General features: G+C 43.7%; 1 protein-coding gene across 1 annotated transcript in view; it reads right to left on the bottom strand.

Annotated features, from left to right (window-relative positions):
* Positions 1 to 1,746: 1,746 nt before the first annotated feature.
* Positions 1,747 to 13,616, bottom strand: part of SUDS3 (SDS3 homolog, SIN3A corepressor complex component) — a 33,177-nt gene continuing 21,307 nt past the window's right edge. Inside the window, exons 11-12 of the mRNA XM_057745907.1 lie at positions 7,469 to 7,553; positions 1,747 to 4,543 (exon numbers count right to left, since the gene is read on the bottom strand). Of these exons, the coding sequence (XP_057601890.1) occupies positions 4,445 to 4,543; positions 7,469 to 7,553 (184 nt within the window). The 3' untranslated portion in view covers positions 1,747 to 4,444. The remainder of the gene's footprint in view (positions 4,544 to 7,468; positions 7,554 to 13,616) is intronic.

Raw genomic sequence — 13,616 nt, 5'->3', positions numbered from 1 at the left:
TACTCTTTCACAGATTACTGCCAGGATTAAGTGAGAAAATGCCTCCTACGGAGGGTTTAGTCTAGTGCCTGATGTATAAACAGTACTTAGTAAAGGCAGATACTAAAGTCAAGGGCAAGCCCTGTTTGCCTTGGTAACAAAAAGGAGGGCGAGATGGTTGACCTGAGTCTGTTTTTGCCTCTACCACTTACCACACCCTCTGCTGCCAGCTCTTGCATCCCTGCTCAGTGGCCCCTAGCCTAAACCAGGGACTTGGCTCTTCTGGGACAACTAAAGAAGGACCCAATGACCTGAAGAGCTTGAAGGCTAATAAGATTAAAACAGAGAAAACCTGTCGGGCTGGCAGTTACCCTAGCGAGGAGTGGTAACTGGAAGGAAGCCTACGGAGCTCATGGACGCTGGTGAATCTGTCTCTTGGTCTAGGTGCTGGTTATGTGCATGTGTTCACACTGAGAACACTACTTCTGAAATAAAGATCTGCGCACCTGTCTGCATGAATGTTATGTTAAAATGAACAATTATTCAGATCATGACCGCCCCTCTCCATTATCCAAAGCATGAGGCAGCCCTTCCCAATGTGTGTTACAGGCACAACTGGGGTACAAGTATAAGACGTCAGTCCCTAGTGGCAGCAAGTGGCCTCATCACTTACCGCCGGGAGCTCTAGAAATACCATGGTTTTTTGTGAGATTGGCAAGTACTGCTCTCAAGCACTCAATGAACAGCATCCTCCTCAAATGGCCAGATTACCTTAAGGCTTTTCCTATCTAAGCTCAGTTTTATTTACTCCATTTTGAATCAGATTTGTTTATCCTCTCCAACCAGGAGACAGCTGGCTACATTCAAGGGTCGACACCCCTAGACTGTTCTTTACGACCTGAGACTCAGTCTTGGACATCACTCTGTATCTCACTCTTCACAACGAGCAAATGGCTAGTAGGTCCCTCCCTCTTCCCCAACTTCCTTCCCCCACAATTACTGGAGGGAAAACCCAAAATAAATTTCAATCATTTATCAAGTCAAGGGATATAACACAGACTATGTGCTGGTTTTCTCTTTGAAAGTTTATTATCATTAAAAAAAAAAATAAAACCCTCTACTTGTTACATTCACCTCTCAGAACATGTAATGTACCAGTTAATGACGTTATTATATAAAAAGCCCACCAACTGCTTGAAATGGCTGTAAGTTACCATTATTATTTTTTGCCATGTTCTGGTATTAAAGTGGTTTAAACTCTTTGGAAAAAACGGTGTAACATTAAGTACCGAGATCTCAAATTCCCAGATTAGAAACAAAATTTTTATATCAGGAGGGATTTTAGTAAAAAATCCAAGGTTAAAGGAAGCAATAGAAAAACAAAAACAAAAATATTGTAAAAAATAGGATTCCCCCCATCCAGCCCCAAGTTAGGTTAAAAAAAAAAAAAATGCAACCAATCCCACCCCACCCCCCATATGTCTCTTAGAAAAGTCACCCAATCCTAAACACAGTCTCACACACCAATACAAGTAGCCTGATTTGCAGATCAGCCTCTGGGATCTTACACTGGCCCCAGTTAGAAGTTTTTTATTTGTTTTTTGTTTGTTTTTTTTTTTAAACTTATGGTAAGTTAGGTAGTCAGACTTCAATAAATACTGGTATCGAAATGAATGGAAACATCCTGGCTTTGGTATGGCTACAGAAATCTGGAAACTGTTCAAGAGGACACTGGCTTAGAGAGGGACTTGAGGGAGGCACACAACAACCCCCAAGTGGAGGTAAAATAAACATCAGGCCACACCCGTAGCAAACACTGTGTGTAACACTTGAGGCCAATGCCTCCGACAAAACATATGCAAAGGTTCTTGATCGGAATCACACACATACAGCTTCCTGAACAGAATAACACACACGCAGGTTCTTGATCAGATTAATACATGTATAGGTTCTTGATTGGAATTGTCTGGACCAAACTTTATCCAAAGTACCACTTGCAGCAAACAGTTTGAATATGGGAATTTATCCAGTGCCCTGGAGTCTAAGAAGAGACAGAGATCTTTTGGAAGAATAACCACCTAGGCTTAAAAGCCAGGCCCCTCTTATTCTAGGAAGCTCTAAGCCTGTTTTTTCCTTCTAACGTTTGATTCTGCCCATCACAAAAGACCTCCATCTCCTAACAAGGGGGCTCTTCCACCCCTGCTCACCACAGGGGCCTGTCTGAGCGGTAGAACTGCTGATTTTTCATCTCTGGAGTGACTCAGTAAAGAGCAAGTCTTCCGGGATCAGGAATATAATTTACTGTGCTGTGTCTCAAGTGTACTTTACGGTTTCCGCCATTTTCACTAGATCATGATTGTTAAAGGTTGTGAGGATACTGAGAAGGCAGCAGTGGGGCCGAGACCATGCCGAAATGTGGCCTCAAACATTCTCAAATTTACAGAAGAGAAATGGCTAAAGTGCCCAGTCTTCAAATCACCAGTTATTTCATGAAAGCACAAAGGAACTACCAGACAAGGCAAGAAAACAAGGCAACTTGCTGCTGCTTCCATGCTGAAAAGTAGTTATCAGTGCAATCCTCCCCCCCCAAAAAAAAACAAACTTTGGTGCAGTGTTAGGAAGACGATCATTTAAAAAAATTTTTTTTTAAAAAACACCACCTTCAATGGCAACACACACTAAATATATCTAAACAAATTTCCATCGGAGGGCACAAGGGGATAAGGAAGAGCTCCCTGATATCATGGGATGTGACACACACACCACAGCGGCAATTCAATTAGGAGAGGGCCTCCCTTTCAGCAAAGGCCACCGGGAAGAAACCAGAGGTGAAGCCCCTGTTTACTGTCGACCTGGTTTGCTATTTGAAAGATCATAATCACGGGGGGCTGGGAGACAGAAGAAACTCCGAATGCCCAGGCAGCTTCTGATCAACAGCGTCATTTACCCTGTTTTCTAAATGAGAGTCCAATACCAACCAGAAAAAGTGAGAGGAAAACTGGATTATAAATGCAAACTAAAATGTATCTGTCCAAGTCTTCACTCTGAGTCAGTAGGGTCTGGTCTCTGTTGAAGCCAGGACTCCGGAGAAGGAAACTCACTTGTCATCACAGCTCCCCAACACGCTGTGGGGTGTGTACATCAAGAGACAACACGAAGACAATCGCTTGAGACCAAGGAATTACTTACAAAGATTTCCTAGAATGTGTAAGGTCTACTGATTGCCCACAGAGATGCTAACACTTGCTCTAACCCCACCCAAGTACTTTAAACCTCTTAAGGTGGCAAGAAGAATATTAAAAAAAACAAACAAACCAAAAAACCATCACCCAGTGAGCCATTCCTCCCACTATGGGAATGAGGGAACGGGAGCAGGGTAGGCTGTTTCATCAAGGTTCATTAGGGAGAGTGCAGGTTTTACGGCAGCCACGGCTTTCCTTGTCTCCAACCTGGGCCAGGTCTCCTGGGAGATCTCCGGGGAGCCCGTGGGTGCTGAAGAGGCTCCTTGGGCCAAGGTGCAACACAGGCAACCAGTGACAAGAGTGCGATGTGAGTTATGAGTAAGAGTCTATAGATCACTGATGGCTCCACCATCAATCTCACCTCCCCACCCACAGACAACCCAGATCACTAGCCGGCGGCAGGCAACACCTCATCTACTTGGGAGCAGGAGAGAGAAGTGAATTACAAATGAAAACTTCTGAAATGACCGCTTCTTGTTCTAGCCTTAGCTAGAACAAATCTGTTTGAATGAACCACTTGCATTAAGCAACATTTAAAATATGGAACCTTCAGCACTTTGTGAATATGAAACATCCCCTCCCCCCAACCCCATTTATTGCAATACACGTCGTCTCCCAGCTGAATTTTTCTGTCTTTCAGCCGGTGGAGTGGATGGCATACGCCAGATGTTACACAAGGCATTCACTGAGAAGGCTTAAAGCCAGGAGAATTAATCCCCTTCTGCTAGGACCTCTGCCCCAAGCTTCTGGGGAAACAGTGAATTGGGCTCAACTGGGAAGGTAGCTACGTGATCCCTAATCAAATTCAAAACATGAAAATGCACTGAGAAGGGTACCCCTTCCTGCTCCTCGTCATGGCAGAAAGACGTACAATTAAGAGAGTTGTCCCTTCAAACTCAAAGGCGGCATTAAAAAAAAGAAGAAGAAAAAAAGGACAAAGAATAAGCAAAAAACAAATCAGTAAAGCAAACTCCCAATACTCCTGAAAGTAAAACAGTCTTGTGGTGACGGACGACGGGAAGAAGGCGAGGCGGGGAAAGAATGACACAGCGGCGGGAAGTGGCTGGTCACAAGAGCGCCTTGCAGAATCCACCACAGTGTCCTCCATTTTCCAAGGCCAAGGAGCAAGTCCAAAGTTAAAAACTTTCTATTAAGAAGGAAACAAAACAAAACCAAAAACCATTCCAGAAAAGGGGTCAGGGGAAGAACAACACTGGCGAAAGTCAAGCCGCTGACCTCCGGCGGATCACGAAGAGCCCACGCTGCAGCTGGCCCAAGTAAATCCTCATCTTGGTGCTGTCACTTGTCTTCCTCACCCAGATCTGCAGGGGAGAAGGAAAAGGAGCAGGATGAGAGGGGCTAATCCCGAGGGGCAAACATTCCGGAGCATCGGGATGTGTGCACGAATCAGATGCGGGCAGACAGCCGGCAACCTCTTCCTGTCAACCTGTGAGGCCTTCACAGGCACCTCCCTGACCTCTGGCCTCCTAAAGGCACATCTCCACCGCAGAGAGCAGGCATCAGACCTTGAACTCATTTCTCCCAGACATCTCTCTGACACCTTTGAGTAAGAAAATGGAAAGCACAGTGATCTTGAGTTCCATTCTTGCCCCCCCTTTTTTCTTTTGACCGCATTGTGCAGCATGTGGGATCTTAGCTTCCCGACGAGGGATCAAACCTGTGCCCCCTGCATGGGGAGCACAGTCTTAGCCACTGGACCACCAGGGAAGTCCTCTTAAGGACTCTTTTTGATCTGGTTTGATTACAGCATTATCAACATTCAAGACACGTATATTCATGAACTTTCAACCAAACTTGGAAATATTTTCCTTGCCCCTCGGGACTTCGATAGTATAGCCTTTCAGTACGCTGGTTTCCTGGCAATTAAGGCTAACGGGCATAACAGGAAAAGACAGAAAAATTAACGACAAAAGAAACGCCCATGAGTGAGCAAAGGCCTACTGAGGATGCTGAGGAGGCCAGATCAGCTGAAGACAGTCCTTCCCTCTTGACCACATCACTCTCCCACAGACAGGATGAGAGGTCTGGCACTGTACACGGCAGATGTACTCTCCCCAGAACTGAGAATGAACTCTTCCAGCACAGGGCCTGCCAGGGTTGCCAAGTGCACACAGTACACGGCATCCCTGCAGCCAGGGAGGGAAGGAGCGCTGCCACCTCGGTCACCTGACCAACCTGTGGGAGGGATTGGTACTGGGGGCCAGATACTGTGCTGACCAAACTGACCAAGCTCCTTCATCCTCAGAAAAACCCTATGGAGTAAGTACTGTCATCACCCCCATTTTATAGAAGAGCACGGCTGAGTCCACTTGTCCAATGGGAATGCTGGTGCCTGACATCAAGGCCCCTTGCTCTTCTCACCGGTTCTCACCATTCTCTCATCTGCCTAATTAACATGCAATCAGATGGAGACAAAAGTAGAAGCCTTTCAAAGATCTGCATCTCACCCATACATGCAAGTACAAGTTTACGGATATAGTTCCTCCTTCCCCCATTCAGTTTTCAGGTTTAAAAAAAGCTTATTTAACAAAAACAAAACTATTCAGTTTCATCTCAATTTCCTTACGTGATTAACAACAGAGACTTTAAAGTCAAATACACTGGTTTAAAAATAAAGACCTCACATGAAGCTGAGCCTCTAAAGGACCTGGCAGAACCATTTTAAACTGAAAACTGACCCCTGGGAAGGCTGAACAGGCCGTCACCAAAATATCCACACACCAAATATGCCCAGAGTCAAGTTATGCAAAAGCCAAGTAGCTTCAGTGTCAGTTAGGATTTAACCTGCAAAATGAGCTGGAATACTTCCAAGAAGTGAGAAATGTTTTCCCCATTGCCAGAGCTGCAAGCCTCCGACGCACTGAGGCTTCTCCCCTCCAGGAGACATGTCTCAGTGTCACCGTTTCCTTGTCAGACCTTGCTGACACTCTATTATGTCAAAGGGTGACAATCTTCAACAGAGAGAGAGAGAAAAAAATTCTAACTTGCATTTCTATTTTCCTGAAAAGTCCCGAGGTGTCACAGAGAATAATGTACAGGTTCTGAAATTAGGTTCAGGTACTAGGAAGCCACACTCCCTCTGTAGAGCAGCCCACACCAGCAGGCACATGTGCTCCATGGTGAAATCGCAAAGCCTCCTGCTGGGGAACAGCACGTCTCTGAGATCCTCTGTTCCCACTTAGCTTAGGATGACACACAGATCCCAAGCCCAGAGAAAAATGACATTCATTTATCTGGAAGGCTCTCCCTAACTTCTACGTAAACAATCATTTTGCAAACTAGTCACATTTGAGGGCATTTTCAATTCAGGAAGCTGGGCAAATAGAATAGGCTTAAGTTATTTCATAATCCAGCTTCATTAGATTTACTGTGCACTGGCACAAATAAGTTACAGTGGGTAGACACATAAAAATCAATTTCTTTGCAGACATTTGTGGACTGATAAAAGATCAAGCCAAACCAGCTATTAAAGTTTCAAACTGTTTTTTGACTACTAACAATACCAGTTACACACTGCTGACACCCTCCTAATGAAGGGTCAGCTGGAGAACTCACAGGCCAGTCTCATCATGCTTCAGCATGACCCTCTGAGCTGACATTCAACCAGCCCCCATCCTACACGAGTGACTGGAGGAGACCAGTCTCTAAGGATATGAGGCTGGTAGCTCGTTCAGAAGCACAACAGGACACGGCAGATTGGAGAGACAGCAGGCGAGGAGTAGCCTGTGGGTCACATCAGGCCAGCACCCATTTACCGAGCACCTACTGCATGCCACACCCTGTGCCAGGTGCCGCGTTAGATCCTCAGAGCATGAAACAAGTCTGAGTGCACATAAAAGCTCGAGAGAAACAGCAACAAAGACAGAGTATGTGCCACAGGTAAGTCCCATCCTCCATAGACGGTTGCCTCAAAAAGCAGCAGGATTTGGACACACCGAGTTGCTTGTGTTCTTTCCTGCAGTCTATCTCAGTAGTGCCCAACTCAATTACTCTGCAGGGAGTTCACAAAACCACAAGGCTTACACAAACCCACATATACTGCAGTCATGCAAAGTAAGGGATTTTCAGTGGTGATTCTGCCTATGTGCAATTTCTGCCTGAAAGTGCTGATTTTAGAATCTAACCCACATATAACACTGTGATTCCACTGTACTTTCTTGGTGGCACTCAGGTTGCAAGTCTGTCCAATTTTGCTTTCCTAAAGGGTGACGGAGGTTTGGTCTTACCTCATTGGCTCCGACAGAGCTGATCACACAGCTCAATTTCTGGTTGTCCTTTGACTCCAGGTAGATGGCTTGGCTCTTGTGGTACCTGCAGGAAACAAGACACACATTTGTTTTTTTAATCACTTTATTGAAGTATGACTGACATGTGAAAAGAAGTACATATTTAATGGATACAACACAGTGAGTTTCAGGATAAGTACATACCTGTGAAACTATCACCACCATCAAGGCCATAAATATTCCACCTCCTCTCAAAGCTTCCTCTCATCCTCTTTATTATAACTATTGTTTTGTGGCTTCTTTTTGCTTTTGTGGTAAGAATATTTAACATAAGGTTTACCCTCTTAACAAATTTTAAGTATACAGTATTGTTAAAGGCACAAATTTAGGAAAGGAATAAAGAAAGGAAGCAAAGGGAGGAAGAAAAAAAAAAACGACCACTACAAAAAATACAACTAAAGGAAATTTCATTTGTATTTGAGAAACAGCCTGGATTTCAGGTTTAATTTAAAGGCTTCCATCCTTGGATTAGGTTAGATGACCACCTAATCTTCTAAGTTTAAACTTACACTCTTGGCTCACTGCAGAGTGAAAAAGGGGGCCAAGGAATGAGCTGGAAAACTAACCATTTAGTTTTTTATTTGGACTATATCACCCAGTTTAAAAAGTAAACTACATTTTTTCAAGTAAAACCTGTGTCCCCACTTTCTGCCTCCACCCCAAAACACTGACGAGGGCTGGGAAGACAACATGAATAGATGGACTTGAACACAATGTTCTGTTATTTTGTGCTTGTCCGAGTAAGTTATCAACAAGAAGGCAGGCCAAATTCAGCCCTTACTTACTTTGATCACTCATTCAACAAATACGCATTAGCCACTTGCTGTATACCACTGACCACCCTGGAGGGTGGAGGTAGACAGTGAACAAGGCCACAAGGTCCCTGCTGTCAGAAGCTTTGAATACAATGGCAGTGATGAATATTACATTATCACACCTGGCAAGTAATAACTAGGTAAAGTTCTCAGTGTCCAGACTTGCGCCAAAGGGTATTTGATTTGGCCTGTTCCATAAGGAGAGCAGCTCTGAATGGAGTAGACAAGACAGACTCTCCACTTCCAGTCCCTGCATCTATTCTCTTGGCCTGTAGTGTAGGACCACCTCCACCTTATTCCAGAAGTTCAGGGACAAGGCGGAGGATGAAAGTGAGGAAGCCAGGGCCAAAGCCCAGAAGAGTCGGTAACAGCTGCCACAGGAGAAAGGAGCAGCTGCTGGGTGATGGGAGTTGGAAACATCAGCAGAGCTGCTGCTGGCAGCCCTGGTCTGGGCCAGCCCAGTTCAGTCAAGAACATAACCGTTGGTTCATTCTGGCTGCACAGAGTTGGCTTAACAGACCCACTAACTCATGTAACTTCCACAAAACGCATCTCCCAGCAAAGCACTGCACCTTATCATTATTTCTGTGGGGGGAGAAGACAGACTCTGTTTTGCTGGTACAATGAAATAATCCACTGCTAAGATATCAAAGTAAAGGATGTGCTTCACTCCCACAATGGCCTTTTTCCAATCGACGTTCTAAGCACTCTAACCTGCTACTCAGGAGCTGAAACTCAAGTTTCCAAGTCAATTTACTTACTGAGAACACCGTTAGAAGAAATCAAATCATAAATTCCATTAGAACAGTGAGATTGGTTTAGATCCAGCTTTAAAGTTGCTTTTGGTCAGGGATTAGTTGGTAAACTGGGTCAGGGGACCTCCATCACGCTAAATATGTAATATTACAAGGTCTGAACTGCACAGTACATGAGGAAAGGCTGAATTAGTTCACAGAAAACTCAAACTTGAGTTTCCCTCCCACATCTAAGCCAACCACCCAAGTAATATCTTGAGTAATAGAATAAAATCAGAAGGGGAGAACATTCACAGTTATTCTATGGTGGTTGTGAGTTATTAAAGAGATAAAAGCACAAAACAACACGTAACTAAGCCTCAAGTCATCTTGATACTACTTTCTAAATACTTCAATAAAGAAAGGTCTTGGGTGTGAGGTAGAAGTATATTACTGGGACTTCCTAGGTGGCGCAGTGGTTAAGAATCCTCCTGCCAATGCAGGGGACATGGGTTCGAGCCCTGCTCTGGGAAGATTCCACATGCCATGGAGCAACTAAGCCCGTGAGCCACAACTACTGAGCCTGTGCCCCAGAGCCAGTAAGCCACAACTATTGAGCCCGTGTGTCACAGCTACTGAAGCCCACGTGCCTAGAGCCTGTGCTCCACAACAAGAGAAGCCACTACAATGAGGAGCCTGCACACCACAATGAAGAGTAGCCCCCGCTCGCAGCAACTAGAGAAAGCCCGTATGCAGCAATGAAGACCCAATGCAGCCAATAAATAAAATAAATAAATAAATTTATTAAAAAAAAAAAGTATATTACTAGTGTGGAAATGTCCTCAATATACTGCAAAGTCAAGAAAAAAAACTGTCCATTATGTTCCTGTGCGTGTCACACAACATAATGCATGCTACATGTGTATCATACACATACACACAGGAAGAGATAGGTAAATTTATATATTAAAATGTCTATTAATTTGGAAACAACAAATGTTGGAGAGGGTGTGGAGAAAAGGGAACTCTCCTGCACTGTTGGTGGGAATGTAAGTTGGTACAGCCACTATGGAAAACAATTTGGAGGTTCCTTCAAAAACTACAAATAGAACTACCATATGATCCAGTCATCCCACTCCTGGGCATATACCCAAAGAAAACCATAATCCCAAAAGAAACTTGTACCATCATGTTTATTGCAGCACTATTTACAATAGCCAGGACATGGAAGCAACCTAAATGCCCATCAACAAATGAATGGATACAGAAGATGTGGCATATATACACAATGGAATATTACTCAGCTATAAAAAGGGATGAGATGGAGCTATGTGTAATGAGGTGGATAGAACTACAATCTGTCATACAGAGTTTAGTAAGTCAGAAAGAGAAGGACAAATATTGTATGCTAACTCACATATACAGAATCTAAAAATGGTACTGATGAACTCAGTGACAAGAACAAGGACGCAGATACAGAGAATGCACTGGAGAACTCGAGGTATGGGAGGGGGCGGGGGGTGAAGGGGAAACTGAGACGAAGCGAGAGAGTAGCACAGACATATATATACTACCAACTGTAAAATGGATAGTCAGTGGGAAGTTGTATAACAAAGGGAGTCCAACTCGAGGATGGAAGATGCCTTAGAGGACTGGGGCGGGGAGGGTGGGGGGGACTCGAGGCAGGGGGAGTCAAGGAAGGGAGGGAATATGGGGATATGTGTATAAAAAGAGATAATTGAAATTGATGTACCCCCAAAAAAATAAAAAAATAAAAAAAAACAATGAAGAAAATACACAGCAAAAAAAAAATGTCTATTAAGTGTATATTAAAATTTCATAAAACTATAAAATTTTATAAAAAATATAAAAGAATGATATTCCTTTTATTGCACAGTTTTCTTCTTTTCAGAATAAACAGGTATTACTTGTATTAAAAAGTAAACAGTACTTTCTTATAAGTCATGGTACTGAAAAATACCAAAGTAACCAAAGAAAGGGTGAGAAGAAAACTTAATATCACAAATTAGCGGCTTAAGGTCTGTTAAAGACAACTCTGGGAGGTGAGTCGAACAATTCCCCTGCATTCTTCTTCAGATGCACTCAGCACCCAAACCCCAACACACCCGACTGACTTTAAAGTAAACACTGGAAGTAAACAATGCAATCTGGTCTATTACCCCTGGGAAGCGGTCTGGGACTTACACATCTGGCCACCTCCAAATCTGCCTGCTCTGGGATCACCGAATGGTTGGGGCTGAACGCCCAGCACTGCTGCATGTGCTCCCTGAACCTGTGGTGGGCTCCACAGGGGAGATGGCCAGCGTGTTTCCCAAACCAGCTGATTCCTGAAGCAGAGACTCTGGGACCTCCAGGGGGTTCTCACACACTACACAGTGGTCTTGGGGAACCATTATCTCTGGATATCAAATCTACTAAATTACCCAAATTCCCTGGAAAAAAATTAAGTTCTCAAAAATTAAAGTGCTCATGGTTCTGTTTTGGTTTTTCTTTTTTTTTTGGGGGGGGGGGGGCAGTGGTTTCAAGATGAAACCAAAAAGTATATGACAGCCTTAACACACCAATTTACTTGCCAATTTCTAAACACTCATAAAAAAAGGGGGATGGGGTGGGGGGGGGTGGGAATTCAAAATATGTTTAGACACAAAAAGATGTTTAGAAAGCAACAAAAATAGTTAAATTAGTAAAAACGTACATTATCATTTTTTTTTGGCCAGTTAACCCCGTTTTACAAGCTACAACTCATCTCTGCTGAAAAAATACATTAAACAGCCTCAGAGAACAAGCCCCAAATGTCAAATTGACTTTATTACTAATGGAAATTCTGACCTGGGAATCCCTACAATTAAGTTCTTAAAGCTTTGCCTCTACTATTAAACCCAATGAACTAGAACCACTGCTACTATTATGGAAAAAAAGCAATTTCTTTAGAAGGTGGGTCAAAAAGTGGGACAGGGAAGGGGTAGAATTAATTTAATTTTGTATCCTACTGGGAATCCTGATATTAAAGTTTCACCACCTCCCCCGCCAAAAAACACGAATACCATAGTACAACTACAGAACTGCAACGAGTTCCACTTCTAGCTTTAAAAAGTCACTCTTTTGAGTTAATAATCTCTTGTGTCAGGCAAAGGCTGGAGGGTTAAATCCACCCACGCAAGTGGATAACTTCAGTGAATTCACTTTAGCAGCCCCGAATTTAAAGTGAGGAAAGAAAAAACAGTCCACCAGCACCATCAGGGAGTTACTTTAAAATCTTGGCTTTCACAGTACTTTCTAAGAAGGGTCATTAGTTCAAATCAAAATGTGAGGAAAACTTACATAAAATGTATTAAAAGCAGCATAAGACCCAGGACAGGGGAAGGTGCTTATCTTTCAAAATGAAACGTAGCTTAAGTGTTCAGGCCAAGATGGGAAGCCCGAACCACACTCATTTTGCTGAAGTCATGTAAAATTGAATGAAACATGTTTTGCCAGAAATACTGTTTCACCAAAATACTCCACATCACTGGAAAGAGTGGAAAGGGATTCAGCCGACCTCTCAGCCACAGGCCACGACTGCTGAAAATGAAGGGAGAACGAAATCCTCCAAACTGACAAGGACACAAAAGCCAAACATCAGAAGCCTGGTGAGATGTGAGAGGCCGGTCTGCACCGGGCAGGCGCCGCCAGGACTCCGGCAAACACCTTCCAGATGCCACGGGAAGGGAGGGACCCACCTTTCAGCAGATGCCTCATGAACTCTGACCGCCAAGGAAGAGAAACACACAAAATACAGAAAACGACGACAGTCTCAATATTTAACAACAGAGTAAGCAACTTTAAAGTCACTGAAATAGTAAAATGCTCTCAGACATTTTATTTGCCAGATTTCTGCGGCCACTGGGAGAAAGACAGTGACGTTCCTTCAAAATGCCCAGGTCGTCTAAAACATCCCACCTGACCACTGTCGACACTGCACCAGTCACCGTGGAGCCTTTCTTCAGAAGAATGAGGATTTTATCTTACTGCATTTTCACCCTCAAGACACGTTTCATAAAGTCCAAGGATTAAGCCTTATTCAGTAGGAGGAAGATCGGAAGCAACGCAGTGACAAAACCAACATCATTTGAAATATCACGTGGCTTTAAGGCTCACAGGTCTGTAAAAATGTTAGTGATAAACCTCATCATTTTTGAAGACGGTTCTTACGTGTGGGCTTGATCTTTAAAGGTTATTTGGTTTTCATTATTAGAAACATTTTTCATCTTATTTTGCCCCTCAGTGTGTTGAGCTGTCAGGGCCTGCCACCTAGTGGTGCTGTGTTCTCATGAGCAACGTCAGCATACAACACAGCTGGTCTTTTAGAGGAACGCCAGAGAATCCTCAAAGGACAGGGGCAGAAGCCACTAACATCAGGGTTACAGACAGAGCCAGGCTTCATCGTCCACTGGGTTTTTAACTCACTGTAACCTCACGGGTGCAACTGATTTATTTCAGGCACGACTAGCTCTCTAAGCATTTTTGCCAACTTCAGAA

This window comes from Hippopotamus amphibius, chromosome 8 (genome assembly GCF_030028045.1).
Source record: "Hippopotamus amphibius kiboko isolate mHipAmp2 chromosome 8, mHipAmp2.hap2, whole genome shotgun sequence".
NCBI lineage: Eukaryota > Metazoa > Chordata > Mammalia > Artiodactyla > Hippopotamidae > Hippopotamus > Hippopotamus amphibius.
Note: the sequence above shows the minus strand (reverse complement) of the source record. Positions and strands in the feature narration are given on the sequence as shown.